This window comes from Globicephala melas, chromosome 3 (assembly GCF_963455315.2).
Source record: "Globicephala melas chromosome 3, mGloMel1.2, whole genome shotgun sequence".
Taxonomy (NCBI): domain Eukaryota; kingdom Metazoa; phylum Chordata; class Mammalia; order Artiodactyla; family Delphinidae; genus Globicephala; species Globicephala melas.
This window is the reverse complement of record NC_083316.1, coordinates 91,419,308-91,444,172: the sequence shown is the minus strand read 5'-3', so window position 1 is coordinate 91,444,172 and position 24,865 is coordinate 91,419,308. Positions and strand designations below refer to the sequence as shown.

At 39.5% G+C, this 24,865-nt stretch overlaps 1 protein-coding gene across 1 annotated transcript in view; it reads right to left on the bottom strand.

The window, feature by feature from the left end:
* The window catches only part of REEP5 (receptor accessory protein 5), a 43,396-nt gene that overhangs the window by 6,154 nt on the left and 12,377 nt on the right, over positions 1–24,865 (bottom strand). The window contains exons 3-4 of the mRNA XM_030869888.3: positions 11,200–11,338; positions 1,061–1,229 (exon numbers count right to left, since the gene is read on the bottom strand). Of these exons, the coding sequence (XP_030725748.1) occupies positions 1,061–1,229; positions 11,200–11,338 (308 nt within the window). The remainder of the gene's footprint in view (positions 1–1,060; positions 1,230–11,199; positions 11,339–24,865) is intronic.

The following is a 24,865-nucleotide window of genomic DNA, read 5'->3' as shown; positions in this document are numbered from 1 at the left end:
CAATAACCTTTTATCTGGTCTCCTGATTTCCTTCTTGTCCCCCTTCAGTCTATTCTTAATACAGTGGCCAACATAAGCCTGTTCCAACAGAGGACGAATCATGTTGCTCCTTTGCTCACAGTTCTCCAGTGGCACCCCAGCTCACGCCCATCTCACGCAGAATAAAAGCCCAAAGCCCTTACAGCAGCCTGAAGGGTACTATATGATCTGTCCTCTTCCAGCTCCACTCCCCAGCCTCTCTGACCTTGTCTCCTTCAACTCTCCCTCTAGGTCACCCCCTGCCAATCGTACTCTGCCCACTCCCGGCTTTTGCACATGCCGTTTCTTCTATCTGCAGCTTTCTTCCCCACGGTTCCTACCCTTAACACTTTCAACTTGGACTCAGTACAGCCTTCTTTGTGAGGATTTGCTACATCACTCTATTGAAAATTGTAAGCTTCCCTTCAGCCCCTGGCACTCTCTATCTTTCTATCTGCTTAATCTTTCTCTGTATCATCTGCTAAGTATGCCATATAACTTGCTTTTCAATGGTATTGTCTCTCTCTTTCTCTCAACAAGATTGTAACCTTCATGAGTTCACTATGGTCCATTGGTCTGTCTGGTTCCCTGGTTCATGCCCAGTGCTATGAACATGCTTGGCACATATCAAGCACCTCTACAAATAAGTATTTGAATGAAAGGATCAGGAGAGCTGAGAGAGAGGGCATTCTCTTGGCCCTCTAACAAAAGCGGTGTGAACAGCATATTAAGCAGTTCAACCTGAAATGAAATAAAGAGATGGCACTTGTGTATAAATACAGATGACTCTCTGAAATCTCTACCCACCAAAGGAAAGTCATTTTTCCTAAAGTGCTGACCGAATGATGTGTTTTATGTGACATGGCAGAAGAATGTCGGGAAAAGTAAAGGCAACAGGCAAAGTCTTGGGAAAGAAATCCCTGACTAGCCCTGGCACACGGCTGAGGAAAGGTTATAGGACACAAAGTGAGGAAGCTTGTTACGTGGGCTCAGTATATCCCATGTCCTCTCACACGCTGAATCAGCTGTCCCCGAGCCATACCTTCTTTAGAGATGGCATCTGCAGTCTCTTTGGCTTTGTCCTTCAAGTCATTCACCATGTTGTCTACCTGCGACTCGTGCTTCAGGAATAAAGGACGGATGATGCGCGTGTAGAGCAGGTCCGCTCCGTTGGCCGGGCTGGGAGCCATGCACCACAACAGGAAGCCACACTGCACAGAGGAGAGGCAGCATGGTGACAGAGTGCAGCGGCATCTGACAACACACGCTGCCACCACTACTCTGGGGATGGCACTGCCTCTGCTATTTGCCCCAACAGCATTTCCAGTGTTTCCTGCAGGATACAGGTGCACTTTTCTTAGATGGAAAAAACATGACAAATAATGACCTAGTAAGGAAAAGCTGAGACTGACAAAGAAAGGCAAAACACACCAAGTCCAGCAGCTTAACTTCCTTCCTAACTTGGACCACTTTTTAGTTGACAGTTACAAGAGACTTTTATTAATTATAACTCTTAATCAATTAAAAAATAGTATTTATCTGTGTGTGTAAACCCCGTCCACGTAGGTATCTATGAGGCTTGTTCTCAACAGGCTTACCTCAGTAAGTTTGTCACCTTTATTCATCCTGTTATAGAAAAAAATATCCTGGCCATTCTTGAATTCTTCCCTTAGAGGGATCTCAGTTTTGGGTAGATCTTAGCCTTCAAGGAATCTTTACAGTCAGCTGTTCATCATCTTTCACCTTGAATGTAGATATTATCCCTAACTCTTTCTTTATGGCTCTACTTTGCTATTGAGATGAAAAATTGACAAGAGTTCTACCCTAAAAACTTACACAACAAGAATTGTCACACTATGTTTACTTTGAAAAACCTTTACTGTTTATTCAAATGATAAACAACTCAGCACTTTAAGTTGTCCAAGCAATTTATTCCTCTATAATATAATGAATGAGCAAAAAAGGGAACATTCAGAATGATATGCTCATTTCCCTAGAATGTTTGATAAACAGCATACTGTGTTCCTTCAGCTTAAAAGCTTCTAACTATATTGTATTCCACACAGCATAGGTGACTCTATAAAAAACAGGAGTCATTTCTTGAGATTCCAATTCTGTAGTTTTTACTTCTCCTCCTTAAAGTAAAATCCTTTCAACTTCTTATGCCATATATATATTTAATTCTACAGTCCTTTTACTCCAAACCAAAGAATGTATTCAAATAATCAAGAAGCTACGTTCCTTTCTAACATGGTCTTTTAAGTTTGCTCTAGAGATGCAAACCTGCTAAGGGGCTACTACTAATGACAGAGAGCTTGAGTTAAAATGCACACATTTGTGCCCAAAGCTCACCCCAGCAGTACCACGTTGGCTCTGAGAAATTTCCATTACACTTTGAACTTCTATGACACTCAAAATACAAAACAAAATGCAGGTTCTAAACGGATTAGGGCCGGGGGGCGAGCTTTCAAAAGACAGGGGTTACCAGACTGGATTTTAAAAAAACAAACTATGGCTATATGCTTCTGATAAGAAACACACCAGAGATAAAACCAATTAGGAACACTGAAAAAAAGATGAAAAAAGATGTATCTGACAAATACCAACTCTCAAATTAGCTCACATATTATAGTAATATTAATAGTACGTAAACATAAGGCAAAATAAGTAAACAGTGATAAAGAAGGAAAGCAGTTTGTCAAGAACAATTTGCCTGAAGCTATATATCTTTGAAATACGTAAAGATATATAGCATTGTATTTTTTATATTTACAATTATATAAATTTTAATTTTTATAATTATGTAGTTTATAATTATATATCACTTCCAAATATAGCTTTGAAATGTATAAACTTGAAAGTCAGAATTATATAGATAAATGGACAAAATCCACAATCTATTTTTAACATTTCCATCAGAAATTGATATATCAAAAAACTAGAAATCAGTAAGAATACAAAGCAAAATACACAGAATTTTAAATCTTGATCTAACGATATACACAGATCTCTCCACCCAACAAACTGGGGACTAAGAGAATTGTATACTACAGTATATAGAGGTAAGAGAACTGGGCTCAGAAAAACTGGTTCCAGTCTTCTTACTAGCTGGGAAAACCTTGTGCAAGTTAATTGCTCAAGTCTGTTTTGACTCTATAAAAATATATATATATATTAAAAGAAATTTTTAAAAATCTACCTCATACAGATTTTGGAAGAAAATAAGAAACACTTTGAGCATCGAGCATAGTAAGGCTCTGTCCCTCTCCCAAGAATACTGTGTCTTCTACCAACATCCGTGAAACAGTAACAAGCTACCTCATTAGAGCTTTAAACCAGGTAAAATCAAATCCCAGGACCAACATACACCCTTTTTAAACAATTATTTTGTTCTTACCTCTCCTTTTACTACCTGAAATGAAATTCAAAGTCATGACATACTTACATACACAATTACAAAAAAAAAAAAAAGTTTTCTAACTGGAATATAAAGAAAAAAAAAGTGAAAGTAATTTATTTAAAAAAATGCATTTTAAAGTGTAAATATTCAAGCCAAACTGTATTAGAAAACAATATAAAATAATAAGTAGAATCAGTGACTATTAACAGCTACAAAATTTTCTCTATGTATTCCCCAAAGGTTGCCTCCTTTCCATATCAGAGAATTCAGCCAAATGCAATTCACTGCCACAATCTCCAAGTTATGATACCAAGCCAGCCCTCTCTTCACCTCTCCCACCCCTTACGTGCGACAGACTCCAAAACTCATTTACTGAAAATGGGATGTTCAGAGTTAGGAAAGCAAAGGATGGGAAAGCATGGCAGTAGGCAGGGGAAGGGCAAAGATTCAGACTGGCCATCTCGTAGTCTCACTACAGCTGTGTGTGCAACCACCCAAAACTCCAGTGAGCCCGCACAGACACACAGTGGCGAGTAAGACCCTCTGTTACAGGTCCAAGCTCTTAAATGAAGCCAGTTCCTTGAAATATCCTCAGTCTTTAGTGTGTGTGTGTAGCTCCACGTTTACTTTTCGTTTTCCCAGTGACTCTGCTCCAGCACACACTGGGCTTGGCCAGCCATCCTTGTGAAGATGTGCCAGAGAAACCTGGTTTTCTGAACTACACATTTGCATTAACCCAAAGTATGGAACGAAGTGTGACTAAGCGTGACTGCAGTTTTCACTGGCTTTAGCTTTAATGTCCTCTGCTTACAGCCAGGTTATTAACAGGCAGACCCTAGAGACCATCTCTCTAGTTGACATTTCCCTGTGGTTTTTAGTATCCAAACATTCATGTTTTCCATCATTTGTTGTTGTTGTTGTTTTTTCCGGCCACACACACAGCATGCGGGATCTTAGTTCCCCAACCAGGGATGGAACCCGCACCCCCTGCAGTGGAAGCGCAGTCTTAACCGCTGGACCACCAGGGAAATCCCTCCATCAGTTGCTTATATAGGTAACGCTAATACACACACACACACACCCCTAAAACTTAATAAAACAATTTAGACAAGATGATATACAGGAAAAGGAAAAGTTACATTCTTGACAGAACATCGGAATTCTGTGTGGACATTGTGAAGAGAATGCAGTGTCCAAGGGGATGTGCCATGTACTACTTACTGCAAACAAAGCAATAGTTTCCCACCAACTATATTAACTATTTGGAGCGCAGGAACTATTTGGATTTAGTTTTTAGCATCTAACATCCAATAGATTTGTTATTTATACAGGGGCATCTTGCTGTATTAATATTTAGGAAATTGGTATGGAGTTTTAAGTTGACATGTAATACATTTTAATTTTTATTATTTAAAATTGTAAGAAATAGTCTCCTGGCTGGTATTCCTACGTAGAATATCTAATTGTCAGGAATGGATTATTGATGTAGACACACATGCCCACAGGCCTCAAGGTGAAGTAGAAATGACTCACTGGGTTAAGAATCAGGAGAGTTGGTATCTGTTCTATGACTTTAGGGAAATCAAACAACCTCTCTAAGAGTCGATTTTCTCTTCTGCAGGATTTTTAGGAAAGTCACAAATTAAGAAACGTACAAGATAGTAGTAGTATTACCAAGTCCTACAGTTCTTACTGTTGTTGAAAAATCTCTGAAATATTACCTGCCTATGCAGATAACAGCCCTTCAGCAACCCAGAAAAGCTGATTCATTCACCTTTTCTGGATGAATTAAGCATGGCTACCAGACAGGACCAGAGCCAAGAGTCTACATTTTTGTACCTCTGCAATGTGATTAACTTTATAGGCTATTCTCCAGGCTGTTTAGTTAGTTCTTTCTGGTACCCTCTAGCTATCGTCTTGAGACAATAAAATAATTACTGCTCTTTACCCACATCGTGAGCATTTTCCAGTTCTCATATGAAGTAACTTTCTTGTATTAAAAATAAAGTTAATTACTATTCAACTCTCAAGGTGATATTCAGCCACCAGCTTTTAAAACTCCCTTTTCTTAATCTATGTAACTACTCTACAGCCGAGGAATACCCTGAGCTACACAGATCTGGCCATCCTTTTAATCAAGCTGCCCTCAAAGTGCCAGCTGACGAAACTTCCAACGGCAAACACAAGCCCACTCAGACACAGAGTTCAGACAAAGAGTCCGGCCATGCCATTTCAACTCAACTCTCGGCACTATTAGCAATGACACACTAAATCCTTAAATTACAAATTACAACAGGCCAGATAATTCTGTCTATGATTCTAATGCTGTCACTATTCAATTTTCCCCTAGAAGAGGTATTTCCAAGGTAGGGATATATTTAATATGCACGGTTTGGGACTAGCCTGGTGAGAACTGAGAGTTAATGCCAGAAAAAATGTATTTCAACACTGACTTCCTGGTATGCTGCAATCACTTGATCAAAAACAGAAGCCTTGGGAAGCCTTTCCAACACAGCCACGAGAATAGTAATGAGCTAAAGTTAAAACAGACTGCTCAGCATGCACAAATGAAAGGTAAAAACGAACATGTGAAGGGGAAGATTTTTCTATCTTTTTTGCCTCCTACAAAGTTAAGAAGAGAAATGTTATGCTCTTTGTCAATGGGTAAAACGATACAGGTGACGGTCTGGATCAGGACTTAAACTTGCCAAAATTTATTCAACCTTTATTTTAAAAATAAATCTAGAAGATGATTCAAATGAGAGTAAAGATGAGGTGCAAAGATACTCATTGTAGCATTAGTTAAAATAGCAAGATAAATATCCTAAATGTCTATTAACTGGGGAATGAATACATTATCACCTATAATGGATTAGACATTTATGTCAAAGAATATTGAATGAGAACATACTCATAATATTGTGTTAATTGAAGAAAAGTGAGTTATAGAATCATATATCATATATATCATTGGTCCCCAACCTTTTTGCTACCAGGGACCGGTTTCGTGGAAGACGACAATTTTTCCGCGGGGGGCGGGAGGTGTGGTTCAGGTGATAACGCAAGCGATGGGGAGCGGCAGATGAAGCTTCACTCGCTCGCCCGCCACTCACCTCCTGCTCTGTGGCCCGGTTCCCAACAGGCCACGGACTGGTGCTGGTCCGTGGCCTGGGGGTTGAGGACCTCTGATATATATGGTTTCAACCATACATAGATGGTTAAGACAATAACAATTGTCTTACATCAAGCAATTTATCTGCACATTAAAAAAGAAAAGGAAGACTACCCTAAGATGATACCAGTGGTAGTCTTCCAAATACTATTTTCTTCCCTATCTAAAACATGCCCCAACACACATGCACACACACACAACACAAATGCAAACAGTATGACAGCAGGGATTTTGTTTTATTCACCAAAATCCCCTGACCTAGAACAGATTCTGGCACATAGAGGTTCTAAATAAATATCTGCTGAATAAAGAAATACACTACTTTCACAATCGGAGAAAAAATTTATTTTTAAATAAATACATTTATTTTTAAACCTTCCTGTTCAAAGATGGACCTCAGAGCAAAGCTCTGAACAGGCAGGATCCACTTTTTCTAGCAATACATTGAACAGTATCTTCTCGACTAACCCTTGATGCCTAATCATTGGCTCCTCTTGTATTCCTGCAATCTTATAGGTTGCTTTAGAAAAATGGGGGGAAAAGGCCAACAATACTAATTCTGCAAAAGATAAAATAGTAAACATGGCCTTAGTTGCAGGTCTCCTTTTCATCCTCCCACACAATCACCTTGTGATTGTAGCAATGGCGCAGGTAAGATCTATGCTAGTCCTTAAAATGGGATATTCTCCTACACACTCTGCAATTCAGAGACCTTTTCTCAGTCAGTTCACTGAAGCCACTCAGAATACGCCACTAATGCAGGAAGAAAGCATTTTTATTGACAGCATAATCAATTTTCAATCATCTCAAGTATATTATCTATTTGGAACATATGCGGTAAATTCACTCTCTCATTCTGGACGCCGTGACATCAAACAGCTGGACACTCACTACTAATGGATGTGCATTTGTTTTACCGTTAGGGAGGAAAATTTGTTGCAAAGCAATTTCTGTAATGTACTTCAAAATCAAATATAAATGACTTGGTGATTATCTTTTATTTTGGATACTTTCTACCTCAAGGGGCCTCCATTAGCAGAGGCGATCAGGAGCAGGCTGAAGTCGGGCTTGTGTTTCGGAAGTCTGAGGTCAGATACTGGTGTGAGTGGTTCTGCTGACGGGATACTGTTCAGGGCAAGCAGTGGGGCCCAAGGCAAAAGCCCAGTTTCCTTCTGTTAGAGACCACAATGTGATGTCACTGCCATCAGATGGATCTTATTAAGAGGTTCACAAATATTTTAAGTTTAAAATATGGACATTCAAATTAAAGATTATAAAATTATTTTTATAAATGCTAAATATCTTTGGATGACAAAAACACACGAAAAATCCAGCAATCTCTGGAATCTTAAATCTTCCCACAGACCAACTTTTTTCCCATTTGTTTTGAAGGAAAAATTTTCTGCTGTGTTACAGGCGTTCTGTGGTAACAGCATTCAAAATTAAGAGAATATCCATGTTTTCATTTAAACTTTTAAACTATTTAGCTTTTTTTTTTACCATAAGTGGTTTCATACTGTAATATTCTATAATTTTTTATAATTAATGAATTATGCAAAATTTCTATATCTACAAATGGATCATTTCATTTCATTTAACTGTATGGATGTACTATTAATTCATTTAACCAGTTACCAGTTGACGGACCCTGCAGGGTTTTTTTTTTTAATAACTTTTATTTATAACCAAAAGCGCTGCAGTAAACGTCCTTATGCAGCTCTCTTATTCGTGGTGAATATTTCCTAGGATGGATGCTTAGAACTGCTAGAGTATCATTTTTCATTTTGACAAGAAACTCTCAAAGCCTCCTTTAAAAAGGCTATTCCAATTTATAGCATTACCACCACACATCCATTTCCCAATATATTCACCAATACCAGATATCCTCAACCTTTTAAATACCTGCCAATGTAATGAGCAAAATATGGTATTTCACTATTTTAACTCACATTTCCCAGATCACTGACTACTCATATTTTCTTCTCTTCTGTGAAATGTCTATTTATAACCTTTGTTCATTTTTCTCCTTTTCTTCTTACTTGTAAATGTTTTTATATATTCTGGATATTAATTCCTTATCTAGTGTAAGTGTTCTAAATACATCCTCCTAGTCTGTCATGATTTTATCTTTGCTTATACTGCCCACTGTCATATAGAAATTTCTGTCTTGTTTCTATACCTCCAAGTTAAAAAACATTCTCCTATACTTTTTCTAAAACAGAGGTTTTGGCATAGAAGTCCTGCCTTGTGAGGCACTAAGGAGAACAGCTAGGGACTAAGTAGCCAGGGCAGTTCCTCCTCAAGCCCTTCTGCTCCAACCCCTAGAGCTATGAATTCCAACTTAGGAGCACCTGCTTCTAGTGCTGCTGGGGGAGCAAAGGGTGACACCTGCACCTGAAGAGCTGTTTAGTGGGGGAAGGGAATCAACTGTGGCTCTTCTGCTGCCTGGGGGTCCCCACCCTAGGACTCACACACCCCTACACTGAGCTTATGGACTAGCATGGATCAGGGTGTGGCCTCCTCCATTCTAACACCCGATGGAACGGCTGATACTCCTGGAGGAGAAGGAACTTACAGGCCAAAATAACAAGGTATTTGAAAAGTACAACCAGTTCAAAACAGAGACAGCACAATCAACTACAGATTCTATCAGCAGCAGAAATTTTAGAAGTGAATGACCAAGAATTTAAAAACAGCTATACTAAAAGAAATACAGCGACATGAAAGAAGAACAAGAAAACATAGGGAAGAGCCAAGCAAAACTACTAGGTATGAAAAATATAACAACTGAAATAACACAATGTATGGCATAAACAGCAGAATGGAACAAAACTGAAAATTGGAAGATCGGATTGAGAAAATCTCCCAGAAAGAAGGAAAATACAAATAAATATGTTTGAAAAATAGGTAAGTCCAGAGGAAAAGAAAAAATATATCCATAATTAGCAAGAATTAAAAATCAAGGTAATATCAACGTAGTGGCGGCTGCGGGGAAGGAGACCAAAGGATGACAGAGCTTCCGCTATCTAATTTCCTGTAACTACATTTCTTCAGATAGAAAATTTTAAAAGCAAGTAAATAGAAATGTAGACATTAGGACAAATTAAAATAACAAGGACACTCAAAATAGGCCTAAATATAGAAATAAGGAAACAATTATTGATTTCGGGGAAACTAAAAAACTGCAGCAACACTGCATGTACATTATATATATACTATATGGCCCAACTAAACAGTGCTTAACAAGTCATAATAATAAAAGCAGTGAAGCCCTATCTAACCAAAATTATCCCTGAGGAAGATGAAGACATCTTTTATTACTATCAAGCCTGCATGTGTGGCAGGGAGGAAGAAGGAAACAAAGCCAAATCCTTATCTTCTGGTGGGAATCAAGGGCTAATGTGTAGGGACTTCCGTTGGTGGTCCAGTGGTTAAAAGTCTGTGCTCCCAATGCAGGGGGCCCAGGTTCTATCCCTTGTCAGGGAACTAGATCCCGCAGATATGCAGCAACTAAGACCTGGCGCAGCCAAATAAATAAATAAATAAAAGAGCTAACGTGTAAAACATAAAAATTAAAAGGTAACTAAACAAGGATATTATTTAGAAACAGAGGTAAATGACAAAATAATCTGTCATAAATGAAGGGACAGTGGTTGCTTTTAAGGAAAGGCAATGTAAGGGGCAGGAGTGTAGATCATCAAAACTCTTCCAGAGCTATTTGAGTCTTTAAACTATGTCATGTGTAACCCTTACTAAAGCAAATACTTAAGCGTATGAGGGAAAAGAAGAGGACCCAGAATTCATAAGAGCTGGACTCACCACCCTCGGCAGCTTGGGAAGTCTGGGTCGGTGAACCTGAGGAACTATTTACATCCTATGCAACTAACTGGAAGCAAGCCTCTTCCATGGAAGACACCTGAGGAATCAACTGAAGACAGTCTGTCCCATTTAGAGAAAAAGAACCAACCACTCTATCAAAAGATGCAAACTTTTCATTGTCATGTGCCTTGGAGGCCAAGGCTGGAGTTGATACAGGTGCCATTAGGGACGAGTTCAACGTTCTACTCCCTTTCCTCACACAGTAATAGCTGAGGAGAGTTCTCTGGCAAACAACGCTTGGCAGGGCTGATCCCAGACTATTGCACCTGCCAGAGTTATTAAAATGACTTCCTCAGAGAGCCCGTTTCACGTCTGCTTTTTCCAAACCGATTAAGAAATAAGTATTTTTTTCCAGAAATAATGACTCCAGCACACCACTGTGAGTGACTGATGACCTGGTAAAATTTGCAATGTTGACGCATCAAACACAGACAACAGAGCATGAAGAGAGGATCTTGGCAAAGAGCAATGCTTGTGCTAGTTCACAGTATTTCCATCTTTTATTATTATCAAACACATTGTAAAGACACAATTGCTTTGGCTGTTTCCAAGATAATATACAAAATAAGTTAGACATGTTGAATCCTGTCTTCCTGTTTATTAATCTAAGGCAGAGCCACAGATGTCCTATTCCTTGTATAGAGGTCCTGAGATGGAGTTTATTTCAGGGGTAGGGAGCAAAGCAAAAACACAGATGGAAGAAAATGGCAGTTCAGGAAAGCCAACGTACCTTCAGCATGTAGTAGAAGGGGAACCATGACAGGAAGAGGTCAGAGAAGAATTCGGCAATGCTGAACACACCATACACTACCCAGTAGGTCAGCCACTGGGTATCATCTTCTTTGTTTGGACTCTCTATCGCTTTAATTCTGAAAGGCAATACAAAACCAAGTGTATCATGTAGTAAGATCTCAATGAGACATTTTCAAACATACTTTCACAGCTGCCCTCCAACACCAACTGAGAAACTCAGGCAAATGTATGCATCATGTCACTAGATGCAAAAGTACAACATGAAAACAGGCAGCAATGTAGAGATGTCAGGACAAGCCATTATAACTACCTGTTATCAGTTCTCTGGTTACCAGAGAAACCAGCACCAGTTGTCCCCTGGATCTCTACTCTGCTTGAGTCTCCACCAAGGCTCCAGGAAATACCACCAATGACTGGGAACTAGAGTAATCCCCACTCTCAAGTAGGGTCCTGCCACTAGGGATATATCAATAATTCACTCATGTAACTCAGTTCTTATGCACTTTTAATAACTGAAGTACATCATGGTGAGGAGGCATTCCATAAAAGACCTTCTGGAACATAGTTTAGGCACTGTCCAAAGTTCACAACACACTTCATTACAAAGAGGTGAAAACAAACATCATGGTGTCCATTTGGTTTCGACTGACATTATGTGATCCTCAGGCTGTGACCTTTCCTCCTCTTATCAGTTAATATGACTTTCTCAGTATCAACTACTGCTTAAACAAAATTTACTCTGTAAATGAATAGAACTAAATTTAAAATAACCTTCTTTTACTTCTGAATCACAGGAATTTCTTCCAGTCCTGGGAATCCTTTCATTCTAAACCTCAATTCCATAATCTTTTATCCTATCCTGACACATGCCTGGAAACTTATTGTAACTGAGCTGGACTACAACAGTAAACTAGAAGAAACCTGAATCTTGTTTAGCCTATGCAATGGGTTAACTATTAAAAATACATTGGCTACTTGGTAACACGGGTTCACCAAAGAGACAGGCTGATGAATCATGCTGAGTCATCCCCTAAGAAAGCCTCTGAATTAATTGGAAGTAGCTGTGGGTGTAGGTGTGAGTGCCTGCATGAGTGTTTTAAGAAGATCACTGAGCAGGGAAAAGTTATAGCTGAATGAGATGACTGCTAATGAGGAAAAGGAGAGGAGGGAGTGATTAAATGAATGCTGCTTTGAACATCAAGAATAAACACAGAATCATAAAATGAATTGAAGGCAGCTAATTATAAAATAATGGCTTCTCACATGTGGACTGTGTTTGTGTTTTAGCTTTCCTCAGGTAGAAGCTAGCTGATGTAATGGACGGCCAAAGGAAAAGCGTAGGCAAGCATGTGAACCAAAGAACTAAAAAATGTATACCCTTTACACGTAAGGTTTTTTTCCCCTCTGCGCTTTATTTGGTATAGAATATGGTTTACCTATTTATATTTAAGTGGATTTTTAAAGTTATCATTACGGTAAAAACTTGTTTCTTACACATCCATCCTGGGCAGAGGGGATACATAGTTATATTTCACTTAAGGTCTTAGTTTTGGTAACCAAAGCAGTCCATGACTAACCAGCAAACACACATCCACACACAAATTAAACTGAAACAAACATTTATGAAATCACTGATATTTTCGATTCCATTCTATGTCATTATTATTTTTTTATTGAAGTATAGTTGATTTACAGTGTTGTGTTAGTTTCTGGTGTATAGCGAAGTGATTCAGTTATATATATGTGTATGTATATATACTTTTTAATATTCGTTTCCATTATAATTTATTATAAGACATTGAATGTAGTTCCCTGTGCTATACAGTAGGGCCTTGTTGTTGTTTATCTATTTTATATATAATAGTTTGTATCTGCTAATCCCAAACTCCTAATTTATCCCTCCCCAACCCCACTCCCCCTTGGCAACCACAAGTCTGTTCTCTATGTCTGTGTGTCTGTTTCTGTTTTGTAGATAAGTTCATCTGTGTCATATTTTAGATTCCACATATAAGTGATATATGGTATTTGTCTTTCTCTGTCTGACTTCACTTAGTATGATAATCTCTAGGTCCATCCATGTTGCTGAAAATGGCATTGTTTCGTTCTTTTTTATGGGTAATATTCCATTGTGTATATATAGATATAGATAGATAGATAGATATAGATATAGATATATATACACAGACACACACCACATCTTCTTTATCCATTCATCTGTTGATGGATATTTAAGCTGCTTCCATGCTTTGGCTATTGTGAATAGTGCTGCTATGAACACTGGGATATGCATATCTTTTCCAATTATAGTTTTATCTGGATATATGCCCAAGAGTGGGATGGCTGGATCACATGGCAACTCTATTTTTAGTTTTTTGAGGAATCTCCACACTGTTTTCCATAGTGGCTGCACAATTTACACTCCCACCAACAGTGTAGGAGGGTTCCCTTTTCTCCACACCCTCTCCAGCATTTGTTATTTGTGGACTTTTTAATGATGGCCATCCTGACTGGTATGAGATGGTACCTCATTGTAATTTTGATTTGCGTTTCTCTAATAATTAATAATGTTGAGTATCTTTTCATGTACCTAGTGGCCATCTGTATGTCTTCTTTGGAGAAATGTCTATATAAGGTTCTGCCCATTTTTAATTGGGTTGTTTGTTTTTTTGTTATTGAGTTGTATGAGCTGTTTGTATATTTGGGAAATTAATCCCTTGTCAGTCGTATTGTCTGCAAATATTTTCTCCCATTCTTTAGTCTATCTTTTCATTTTGCTGATGGTTTCCTTTGCTGTGCAAAAGCTTATAAGTTTGATTAGGTCCCATTTGGGTTTTTTTGCTTTAATATTGCCTTGGAAAACTGTTATGTCATTATTATTATTTTTTTAAATTTATTTTTGGCTGTGTTGTGTCTTCGTTTCTGTGCGAGGGCTTTCTCTAGTTGTGGCAAGCGGGGGCCACTCTTCATCGCGGTGCGTGAGCCTCTCACTATCGCAGCCTCTCTTGTTGCGGAGCACAGGCTCCAGACGCGCAGGCTCAGTAGTTGTGGCTCACGGGCCTAGTTGCTCCGTGGCATATGGGATCCTCCCAGACCAGGGCTCGAACCTGTGTCCCCTGCATTAGCAGGCAGATTCTCAACCACTGCGCCACCAGGGAAGCCCTGTTATGTCATTATTTTTAAGATGTTAGTCAAGATCCACAGATTCAAAAACAGAAAAACTAATAGTTCAAGTTCAGTCTCTTAAGGAATAAGCTCCCTAACTTATCAACAATATGAATTCAAAAGTTTCCATGCTGATACACTTGGAACACTCTATAGTAACACTGAAAAGTAGGAAGAACTCAAAATTGAGCACACATATTGAACACAACTTTGTAGAAAAGCAAGGCCTGGGAAAAAAGATAGGAAAAGATCACAGAGTCTCATTAAGGTCAAGAGAATTTTTAAATAGAACTTCTATTATTGAAGCAGTTAATTACTGTTTTAATTAAAAATACCACAATGTTCATTTTTTAAAATGTGTCTACATGTCATAACATCATAAGCTAGTCAGAACAAGAAAGAACATAGAAGATAGTCTAACCCACTCAGTGTACAGTTGAGGAACCTAAGACTCAGAGATAAGAAGAAAAGTGCTTAATACCGGGATTTCCTGAACCCTATTTACGTATATACTGTCTTGTCCAAATGAGTGGATGCAAAATTGTGATTTATAAGCAAAATATATATTTGGTCATTCCAAAGACCAAAATATAGTTCTCCTATATATTTGGTCTTCATCTAGGTTCCTGCACAGCTCCCCAAACCCTTGCAATTTCTGAAGTGTTGAGAGGGATAAAGGTGTCTTTTGTTATGTTAATGAGGTGATTTTTATAAAGCACATAAGGAGGGGAGCTGGACGTCCCTGGAGCCAACTATGTGATTAGAGGGCTGGAACTTTCAGTCCCATCGCTGACCTCTGGGGAGGGGAAGGGGCTGGAGGTTAAATCGATCACCAACGGCCAATTATTTAGTCAGTCATGACTATGTAATGAAGCCTCCATAAAACCCCAAAGGACAGCTTTTTGTCCCTTTTCAGAGAGCTTCCATGTTGGGGAACCACAATGCTTCCTTGTGCCACTCATGCTGGACCCCAAACTCCATGAAGACAAAAGTTCCTTTGTTTGGGACCTCGCCTATGTATCTCTTCATCTGGCTATTGATTTGTTTCCTTTTATAATATATTGGTAATCTAGTGAGTAAATGGTTTTCCTGAGTTCTGTGAGCCATTCTAATTGAACCTGAAGAGGGGGACGTCGGGACCTCTGATTTCTAGCCAGTTGGTCAGAAGCACAGGTTAACAACCTGGGCTTGTTACTGGTGTCTGAAGTGGAAGGCAGTCTTGTTGGACTGAGCCCTTTACCTGTGCAATTTGATTCTATCTCCGGGTAGAAGGTGACAGAACTGAGTTGAACTCTCAGACTCTCTGCTGGCATCTGAGAATTGCTTGTTGGTGTGGAGAAGTGTTCGAATTTGGCCCTCTGCACATGGGTGATTCTTTGACAATGTGCTCTACTGCCATGTACCTATGCTAAATGGTATTTCAACTCGCGTATCAGAATGAGGATGTATCAACTTTTCAGGCAACACAGGGGATTCAAGAAATCCTAAGATGCGGTCTCTATCCTTAGGTCATGTGTAGTTTTTGGTCTTTAGCCAAAGTGGCAAAGCTAAAGAATGGGAAGGGTAGGAACCTAATAATTATTTAATATAACCTTCAGAATAGCCCTATGGAATAGGTAACGTTATTCTCATTTTTGAGAGGAAGAAACTGAGGCTTAGGGAAGAAAAATAACGTGGACAGGGCACCCAGCTGCAACAGCAGAGACTGGGTTTACACCCAAGACTAACTCCAACAAAGCCTGTGTCTGTTTCTCTATCCCAAGCTGTTTTCCTAATTGGGAGAACCACTCACTACCCGACTGCACAGCACTTAGCAAAGTGTCTGGTGCTAAGTGGGCAGCTACTAAATATTTATTGCATAAATATAAATACAAAAGGAGTTCATAATCTTACTTTTGGAAGGGACCAGAGTTCTCTATTGGAGAAAATCAAGGCTTAGAAAGGTTAACTTAGGCACAGAGCAAACAGGAGAAAAGGTCATAGTCTCAACATCCAGATTCCTAAAGGACCATTCCACCCTCCATCCTGCTTCCTTGAGGTGGGGGGATCATTAGAAGTGAACAGGATGGGACTTCCCTGGTGGCTCAGTGGTTAAGAATCCACCTGCCAATGCAGGGGATATGGGTTCGAGCCCTGCTCCGGGAAGATCCCACATGCCATGGAGCAACTAAGCCCGTGCGCCACAACTACTGAGGCTGCACTCTAGAGCCCGTGAGCCACAACTACTGAAGCTTGAGCGCCTACAGCCCGTGCTCTGCAACAAGAGAAGCCACTGCAATGAGAAGCCTGCGCACCGCAAGGAAGAGTAGCCCCCGCTCGCTCCAACTAGAGGAAGCCCACGCACAGCAATGAAGACCCAACACAGCCAAAAATAAATAAATTAATTAATTATTTAAAAAAAGTGAACAGGATGGTATTCTGAGTTGGTGCCCCAACCCCCGGGCCGTGGACTGGGTACCAGTCCGTGGCCTGTTAGGAACCGCACCACACAGTAGGAGGGGAGCAGCAGGTGAGCGACTGAAGCTTCATCTTCTGCTCCCCATCACTCCCTGTCGCTCGCATTACCGCTCGAACCATCCCCCACCCCGTCCATGGAAAAACTGTCTTCCACGAAACCAGTCCCTGGTGCCAAAAAGGTTGGGCTGGTTCTCAAACTTAGATGATGATCCACATCCACCTTGGGAACTTTTCAAAACTATACACGCCCAGGTCCTTCTTCAGATCTAGTGACTCAAACTCTACCATGTACAGCACAGGTATGTGCTTTTAGAAACATATGCAGGCGATCCTAACACACAGCCAAGTTTCAGAATCACTAGCTACAAGTTCCAGTTTCAGTACCACTTCGTCATGTCATTTCTAGGACAGAAAATCAAAATGATTGATTTGGGTCCCATCAGCTATAGCCAGAGGGGAGGCCACCCCTTTCCAGCAATGAATGAGAAGCCAAGAGAGAAGAAAAGCTCAATCCTAGAGGAGCTCTGAAACTGTCCCAACGGCAGCTGACAGCAATTCCACCACTCTCTCCAAAGTCCTGGGCCACTATCTCTCTAGTGCCACCTCGTCTTCAAATGGCAGGTGTCAGCAGTGACCTTGGGCTCAGAACTACTCCCAGGGGTTTGGGAAGGACACATTCACAAAAGACGGGCACCATGGTCTTACATTGCTCTCTGCCCACTGTTACTGCCACATTCTCACCACTGGCCCAAAGCCTGGCCACCTAAGCCCAGAGCTGTGGCTCCTTATTCTCTCCTGAGCCACCTGCCATGTTCTAGAGGCAGAGCTTCACCTCCCTCAAGCAGGTGGCAAAAGGAAGCAAGGCCTGGGTGAGCAGGAGATGGGCCTAGGGTGAGGAAGATGGTTGGCAATATTATGGGAGCAGCTAGCAGTTCTAAAAATTCACTGAGCAAATTAGAAATTGTAGAATGTTGAACTGGAAGATATCTTAAAGAACTAGTTCAAATTCCACATTTTATAGACACAAAAAATGAAGTTCAAAGAAGAAAGAGTGATATTAAAATGAATTTCAACTCAAACTAAAAGATTATAGAAAAAAAAGATTATAGAAGCATGTGTTTACACATTTTTTTAAGGGCAGAATGGACTGTTTAAATAAATTTAGGTATATCCATACAATGAAATATTCTGAAGCCTTTGAAAAGGACAGTAACAGGAAAAGATGTCCAAGATATAGTTTTGTGTCAAAAGAGATCACTAATTTTGTGTTTAAAAGAAAAAAGAAAGATATATTTGCATGTGTTTACAGACCAAGAATGGTATTCAGAAATATATATTTCAAGTTGTATACAGTTAATCCTGAGTATTGGGATTGTAGAATTTTACTTTTTTAAGATCTTTACAATGAGTATGTGTTATTTTTTTTAATTAAGGTACAGCCGGTGTACAATATTATATAAGTTACAAGTGTACAGTACAGAGATTCACAATTTTTAAAGGTTATATGCCATTTATAGTTATTATAAAATATTGGCTATATTCCTTGTGTTGTACAATATATTCTTATAGCTTATTTTATACCTAACAGTTTGTACCTCTTAATCCCCTACCCCTATATTGCCCCACCCCCCGTCCCTGTCCCCACTGGTAGCCACTAGTTTATTATTCTCTGTGAGTCTGCTCTCATGTACTATTTTTTTTTTTAATTTAAGTACAGTTGATTTACAATGTTGTGTTTGTTTCAGGTGTACAGCAAAGTGAATCAGTTATACATATATAGCATGTACTACTTTAAATAATGAAAGTGAGGAAAAATATTTGTTTGGAAGGAAAAAAAACCACAGGGCACCAGACTTTTTTTTTTTATGCGGTACGCGGGCCTCTCACCGCCGCGGCCTCTCCCGCCGCGGAGCACAGGCTCCGGACGCGCAGGCCCAGCAGCCATGGCCCACGGGCCCAGCCGCTCCTCGGCACGTGGGATCCTCCCGAACTGGGGCACGAACCCGCGTCCCCTGCATCGGCAGGCGGACTCCCAACCACTGCGCCACCAGGGAAGCCCAGGGCACCAGACTTTATACAACTACTTTCTCCTATGAGACTAGGTCTCTCTTTAGGGCTTTGTTAAAAACACACACTGGGCTTCCTTGGTGGTGCAGTGGTTGAGAATCTGTCTGCTAATGCAGGGGACATGGGTTCGAGGCCCGGTCTGGGAGGATCCCACATGCGGCGGAGCAACTAGTCCCATGAGCCACAACTACTGAGCCTGCGCGTCTGGAGCCTGTGCTCTGCAACAAGAGAGGCCTCGACAGTGAGAGGCCCGCGCACCGCGATGAAGAGTGGCCCCCGCTTGCCACAACTAGAGAAAGCCCTCGCACAGAAATGAAGACGCAACATAGCAAAAATAAATAAATAAATAAATAAACTCCTACCCCCAACATCTTCTTTAAAAAAAAAAACACACTAAAGTGAACATCAGACACATTTATTTAATTTCTCTCTTGAGGAAACAGCTCGTGATTTTCTAACAAACAAACCTCTCTAACAATGATCAGACACAATCTATTGTGTTTTAGGGCATTAAAAGGGCTTCAATACACACAGAAAGGCACAGAGGGAGAAAAGAAAGTCACACGGCCCATCGCATGCAATTGACTCATTCTGATTTCCTCCTTAAACAAAGCAAACTATCAAAAAATTATTAATTACACTGGACTATGAAAGAGCCAGGCTTTTCCCTTCATTTCTTCCCAGTGCTCACCTGGCTTTACATCATTTCACCATTCTTGGCTTGCAGCTTTGTATCCTGGTTCTACCACTTACTAGGTATTGGTTGGCCGAAAAGGTCATTTGGTTTTAAGTAGACACATTTTTCATTTTCACCAAGAACTTTATTGAACAACGTATTCATCAACCGAATGAACCTTTTGGCCAACCCAATACATGACCGTGGGCAAGTTATTCTGGGCCTCAGTGTGCTCATCTGTCAAGTAGAGATGATAAACCTCATTGTGTTGCTGTGAAGATTAACTTAGTTGATACATGTTAAGCACTTAAACAGGGTAAGCACTCAGAAATATTACATTAGGTAGTAACTATAATATGGTGGTGATAGTTTATTCTTATCATAGAGAGGCAAGAGATTAAAAAGAAAAGAGCAATAAGAACACTCCGGTCCTTCTGGCTAAGTAGAATGGGTAAAGGATTAACAGCATTGTTAATAAGGCTAAAGGATGATTAGGGGAATTACTCATGAATTGTACCTCACTCTCCAAATCCCAAATGCTACAGAGAGTAAATGGTTAGCTGAAATCCAAAAATCCTATTTGCAGGTCAATGGCAACAAATTTGGACGCCGCTGAAAACAGTTTTCAGGCCCATGCTACAGGGGAGGACTGGCCAAAAGTCTTGATGCTGGTATCGGATTGGTACTGATAGGGAGGTAACCACTGGCCAGCCCTTGTCCAGACCACCCAGCGCCAGTGACTGGGTACTGGCTGACTCTACCTTGTTGGCTCATCTCTTTCTTTCTTTGCTGTTTTTTCTAAACGTAAGATCACGAACTTAAAATGGCCAAAGGATAGCGTTAAACATGTGTGAAGAAACCAAAGTTTGAGCAGATATGGTCCTGGGCTACCAGCATTCTCTCCCTCCCAAATTAAGAGTCATCATTCAGAGAACCTAAATATGCTTTGACCCACAGGCACCACTAAACTGCAAGTCCCCTGAGTACTTTATTAGAACGAAATCATGTAAACTAAGGACAGTCCAGGGGGTTTAAATAATTTTGTGAGGCAAAAGGAAGGTATTTTAGAGATGAACTAGTTCAAAAATCATTAACGGAGGCAACAGTCTTGTGATACCTTGGAGCTATGGGCATGGGCAGGAAAGCCAGCACTCCAAGGTCACCAGAAAAAAAGCCTGAACATCTGCTGTCCCAGCCCTGGAATATCAACCTCCAGACTTCTTATTATGCTAGATAATTCAGTGGTTCAGGCCACTGTTGATGGAAGCAGCTGACTGAACCCTGATATAAAAGGTGAGTGGCCCCACCAAAAGCTTTCTAAACCAAATTTACGTTAGATATTTAGATATCTAGGTAACTGTCAGAAACAGCTCTGCTTCCCTTACTGAGGTTTTATCTATTGATTAAATATATCATTGTTTACAGTTAATGCTCACGTAGGAGGGCAGGAAAGAGATAACCCTCCAAACTATTTTTAGAATTATTTCAGACACAACACATCCATCAGGGAAACATTCACCTTTACGCACATCCTCTTAATTCAGATTTATGCTATTAGTAAGCAAAATAGATAAAAATGCTTTTCTATATATGAATTGTACCAACCTTTGGTACAACCTTTAGTATTTATATTTCTGTTTCTAATTCTTGTCTTTTTAGGACAAAGTCCATGTTTATTATGTGTAACATGTAAATAGCTTTCAGAGGTATAAGCAATTAACAAATATAAACAATATGTCAAATAATATGCTACCCAACTTTTTTTTTTTTTTTTTTTTCGCGGTACATGGGCCTCTCACTGTTGTGGCCTCTCCTGTGGCAGAGCACAGGCTCCGGACACACAGGCTCAGCGGCCATGGCTCACGGGCCCAGCCGCTCCGCGGCCTGTGGGATCTTCCCGGACCGGGGCACGAACCCGTGTCCCCTCCATCGGCAGGCGGACTCTCAACCACTGCGCCACCAGGGAAGCCCTGCTACCCAACTTTTACCTAATATTTACTATTATAAATATTCTATCGTTATATCATTAAGAAATTAAAACTAGCAAATAGGAAAAGCAGATATGTGGAGGAAAGCCATGTTTTCTAAGCCTTTGAGATATGTCATAGATATTTGTTACTGAGATTTTCTTCTTCCATCAATGACAACTTTAGTTATATTTATCATTGGATGGATGTTGCATTCTCTTACTTTGATGTAGTTATAAATTAAGCATTTTTAACACTATATTAACTTTTTCAGACTCAAAGGTTATTCCTGGTTAATGGGTATTTCAAAACCTTCATTCATGTCATTAAGTTGAAAAATGTCAATTTCCTACAATAGTATGAAGGATAAACTGTGTGTATATTATATTTAGTATTATATACATCTATGTCTACAATGAAGGAGAAGCATAAGATAGATCACAAACACAAAAAGCTCACTGAGAAGTTTTGCAATTATTTATTCCTATGTCCTGTATTCCAAATGGTTTACTTTAAAGGTAGCTTCTAACAGGGAATAAGACTGTCTGGCTTAATCTTCTTTGTTAAAATTTTTCTTAAGATAAAAAGGAAATGAAAAAAATAAGTAAGATTGTTTACCGTCAGTACAAACCAAAACCCTAACTGGCTCTACTTTTCTCCACTCAATTCTTAGTGGTGGGGGGTGAAGTAAAATGGCCAGAGAGGCCCTGTCTAGGTAATCCACCGCAACTGTCAGTGACAGACTCTTTTGGATGCAAGCATACGCCGAGCATTGACCATGCACTGACACTGTACTGAAGCTCTGGGGCCAAAACAGTGATGCTCAAGGACATAAAGTCAAAAACAGTCAAAAGATCATTCCATTCTTAAGTAAGCAGCACACGTGTGTGTGGGGAGGGGTCCAATGAAGGAGTTATGGGAAACTGGAAGTCTCAATGGAAACAAGACAAGTAAAAAATAGGTTTAATATTTAAAAATTGTTCGTTAAACCATGCCCAGGGCTTAGGAACATGTATACCACTGTACCAAAAGAGAAGAAAACCACTAGCCATATTTATAACTTGGAAGAAGAAAACTTTATGGTACTTTATTGCGCCTTAGAATAACGAAGCCTTAAGCTGCTGATCTAAGTACAGGAAAAAGTAAGATAAGGAACAGAAAAAGAGTAAGCGAAAAAAATAAGTGAAAGAAAATACTACTTGGGAGGTTCTTCCTTAATCATTTAAAGTTCAATGACATGGAGTTAGACAACCATGACAATGATTGTCAGTTTTCCTCTTTGTATGTTAATCAAAAGTAGCCACACTTAATTAAACACTTACTAAAATCTTGATCCTGTGCTAGAGTTTAACTTATCCCTTCCTTTTACATTTCAGAAAATTGAGTATTATAAAAGTTAACCTATTTCCCCAGGGGTTAATTCAACTAGTAATTATCAGGTCCATGTACATATGTTTTCTGATCACTCACGCCAAAGAAACTTAGGTACACACTACCTGTACTGTACATGGTTCATATGTAACTTAGCCACTACAGTTCATACTAGCCAAATGATATAAAATTAAGTAATATTATATGTCTTCAGACCACTGGCTTTACTACTGAAACCAGTTGTAGTCATCAATAGGATTTTAATTTTAATGAGTTGATTATATTACCAGACAGGACATCAAAAAAAGCAGTTCATGAAAAAAACCTATAACAATAAAAAGCTTTGAGGTGTGCTGTTGGTAAAGAACAGAAAGGAATCTACTTCTGGTCCATTTGCTTTGTTTTATTTCTAACGTGGTAAGTTATGTTTAATAACAAATATTCCAGAGTTCAAGGTAGAGTCTTTGAAGCATGAATATGAAGAATACAGACCATAATGTTTATAATCCTTTCTGATACAGCAGACACACAGTGTGACCATCCACAGTTCCCACTACGTGTAGGACTGCTTTGGGCTGTGTTTATTAGAGAATGGGAAGCAGGAATTCCTGATAGCTCAAAATAATTTTCCTATTTCCTATTACCTCTGTTTAGCAGTCTGCCATTGCAAATATTATTTGACACATACAGTGTGTCAAATTAGAAGGAAAAAAATCACACATTTTAAGACATGAACAGTATTTTATTTCCATGCCAGTAAGGAAAAGACTTTTCTTCTTCATGGAAAAAAGGTCAGAAACTATGGGCACTCAGAAAAGTACACTTGTTTTTCACTGCAGAGTAGGTGTGCTTTCAAAGCAAGAGAGAGAACCAACAGAGCAAGAGATCAAACAAACAAAGGGAAAAAACTAAACATACAATAAAACCAATTTGCTTATTTACTGTTTATACCATGCCCAATCCTCCTCCCCACACCAAAAAAGATACAATCACTAGCAGCAAATATGCCTCTTAAATATGTAGAAACTATAAGATGACTATACAAGAACAATGAAAAAATATACCATGCTCCTTTCATTTTTAATAGTGTTCTCCTATAGTATAAGATGACTGACTTAATGAAATGCATAATATAAGGTAAATTCACAAGCAAATGCATTTTAAGATGAGTCTGTAAAACATCTCTAGCGGAGATTAAATTACAAAAAAACCAAAAGCAGTCATTTACTGGTCAAATATTTTGGTGTTTAATTATACTGATCTTATTTGTCAACTGTTCACCATTTTGTTTTTTAATGCAAAATGGAAGCTTCAGTCACAGTCAAATATAAAGCATGAGGAATGCTGGCAGTGGGCAGGCCAGGGGAGTCAGGCACCCCTACACCTACGCCTGGCTTTGCCTCAACAGACTTGTGACCTGAGCCATAAAACTTCATTTTGTCTCCTCGGTTTCCAAATCTGTTAAAGATAGCTATAGCCCCAGCAGCCTGATCTCTAAGACCTCTCCTAGCTAACATTTTATAACTCAAAACAGAATGCATTTAGACTATTCAATAGACAGTTAAAAAAGATGAACGCCTGAAGCAATAAAATAGCAGATGCAAACAACAAGGTCCTACTGCATAGCACAGGGAACTATATTCAATATCTTGTAATAAACCATAATGGAAAAGAATATACATGTAAAACTGAATCACTTTGCTGTACACCACATTGCAATCACTAACACAACTTTGTAAATCAACTATGCTTCAGTAAACAAACAAACAGCAGATGCAAATCCTACTGGGACAACCCTCTGTCAATAAAATTGATGGCTCTGTATATATAATATCTATGTCAGGTCTGGCATCGGAAAATTTAACTTAGGCTCAAGCACCCTCACAACCTGCATAAGAACAACCTAAACTGACCTTTCCCAGACAAAAGAGGGCCGCATCAAG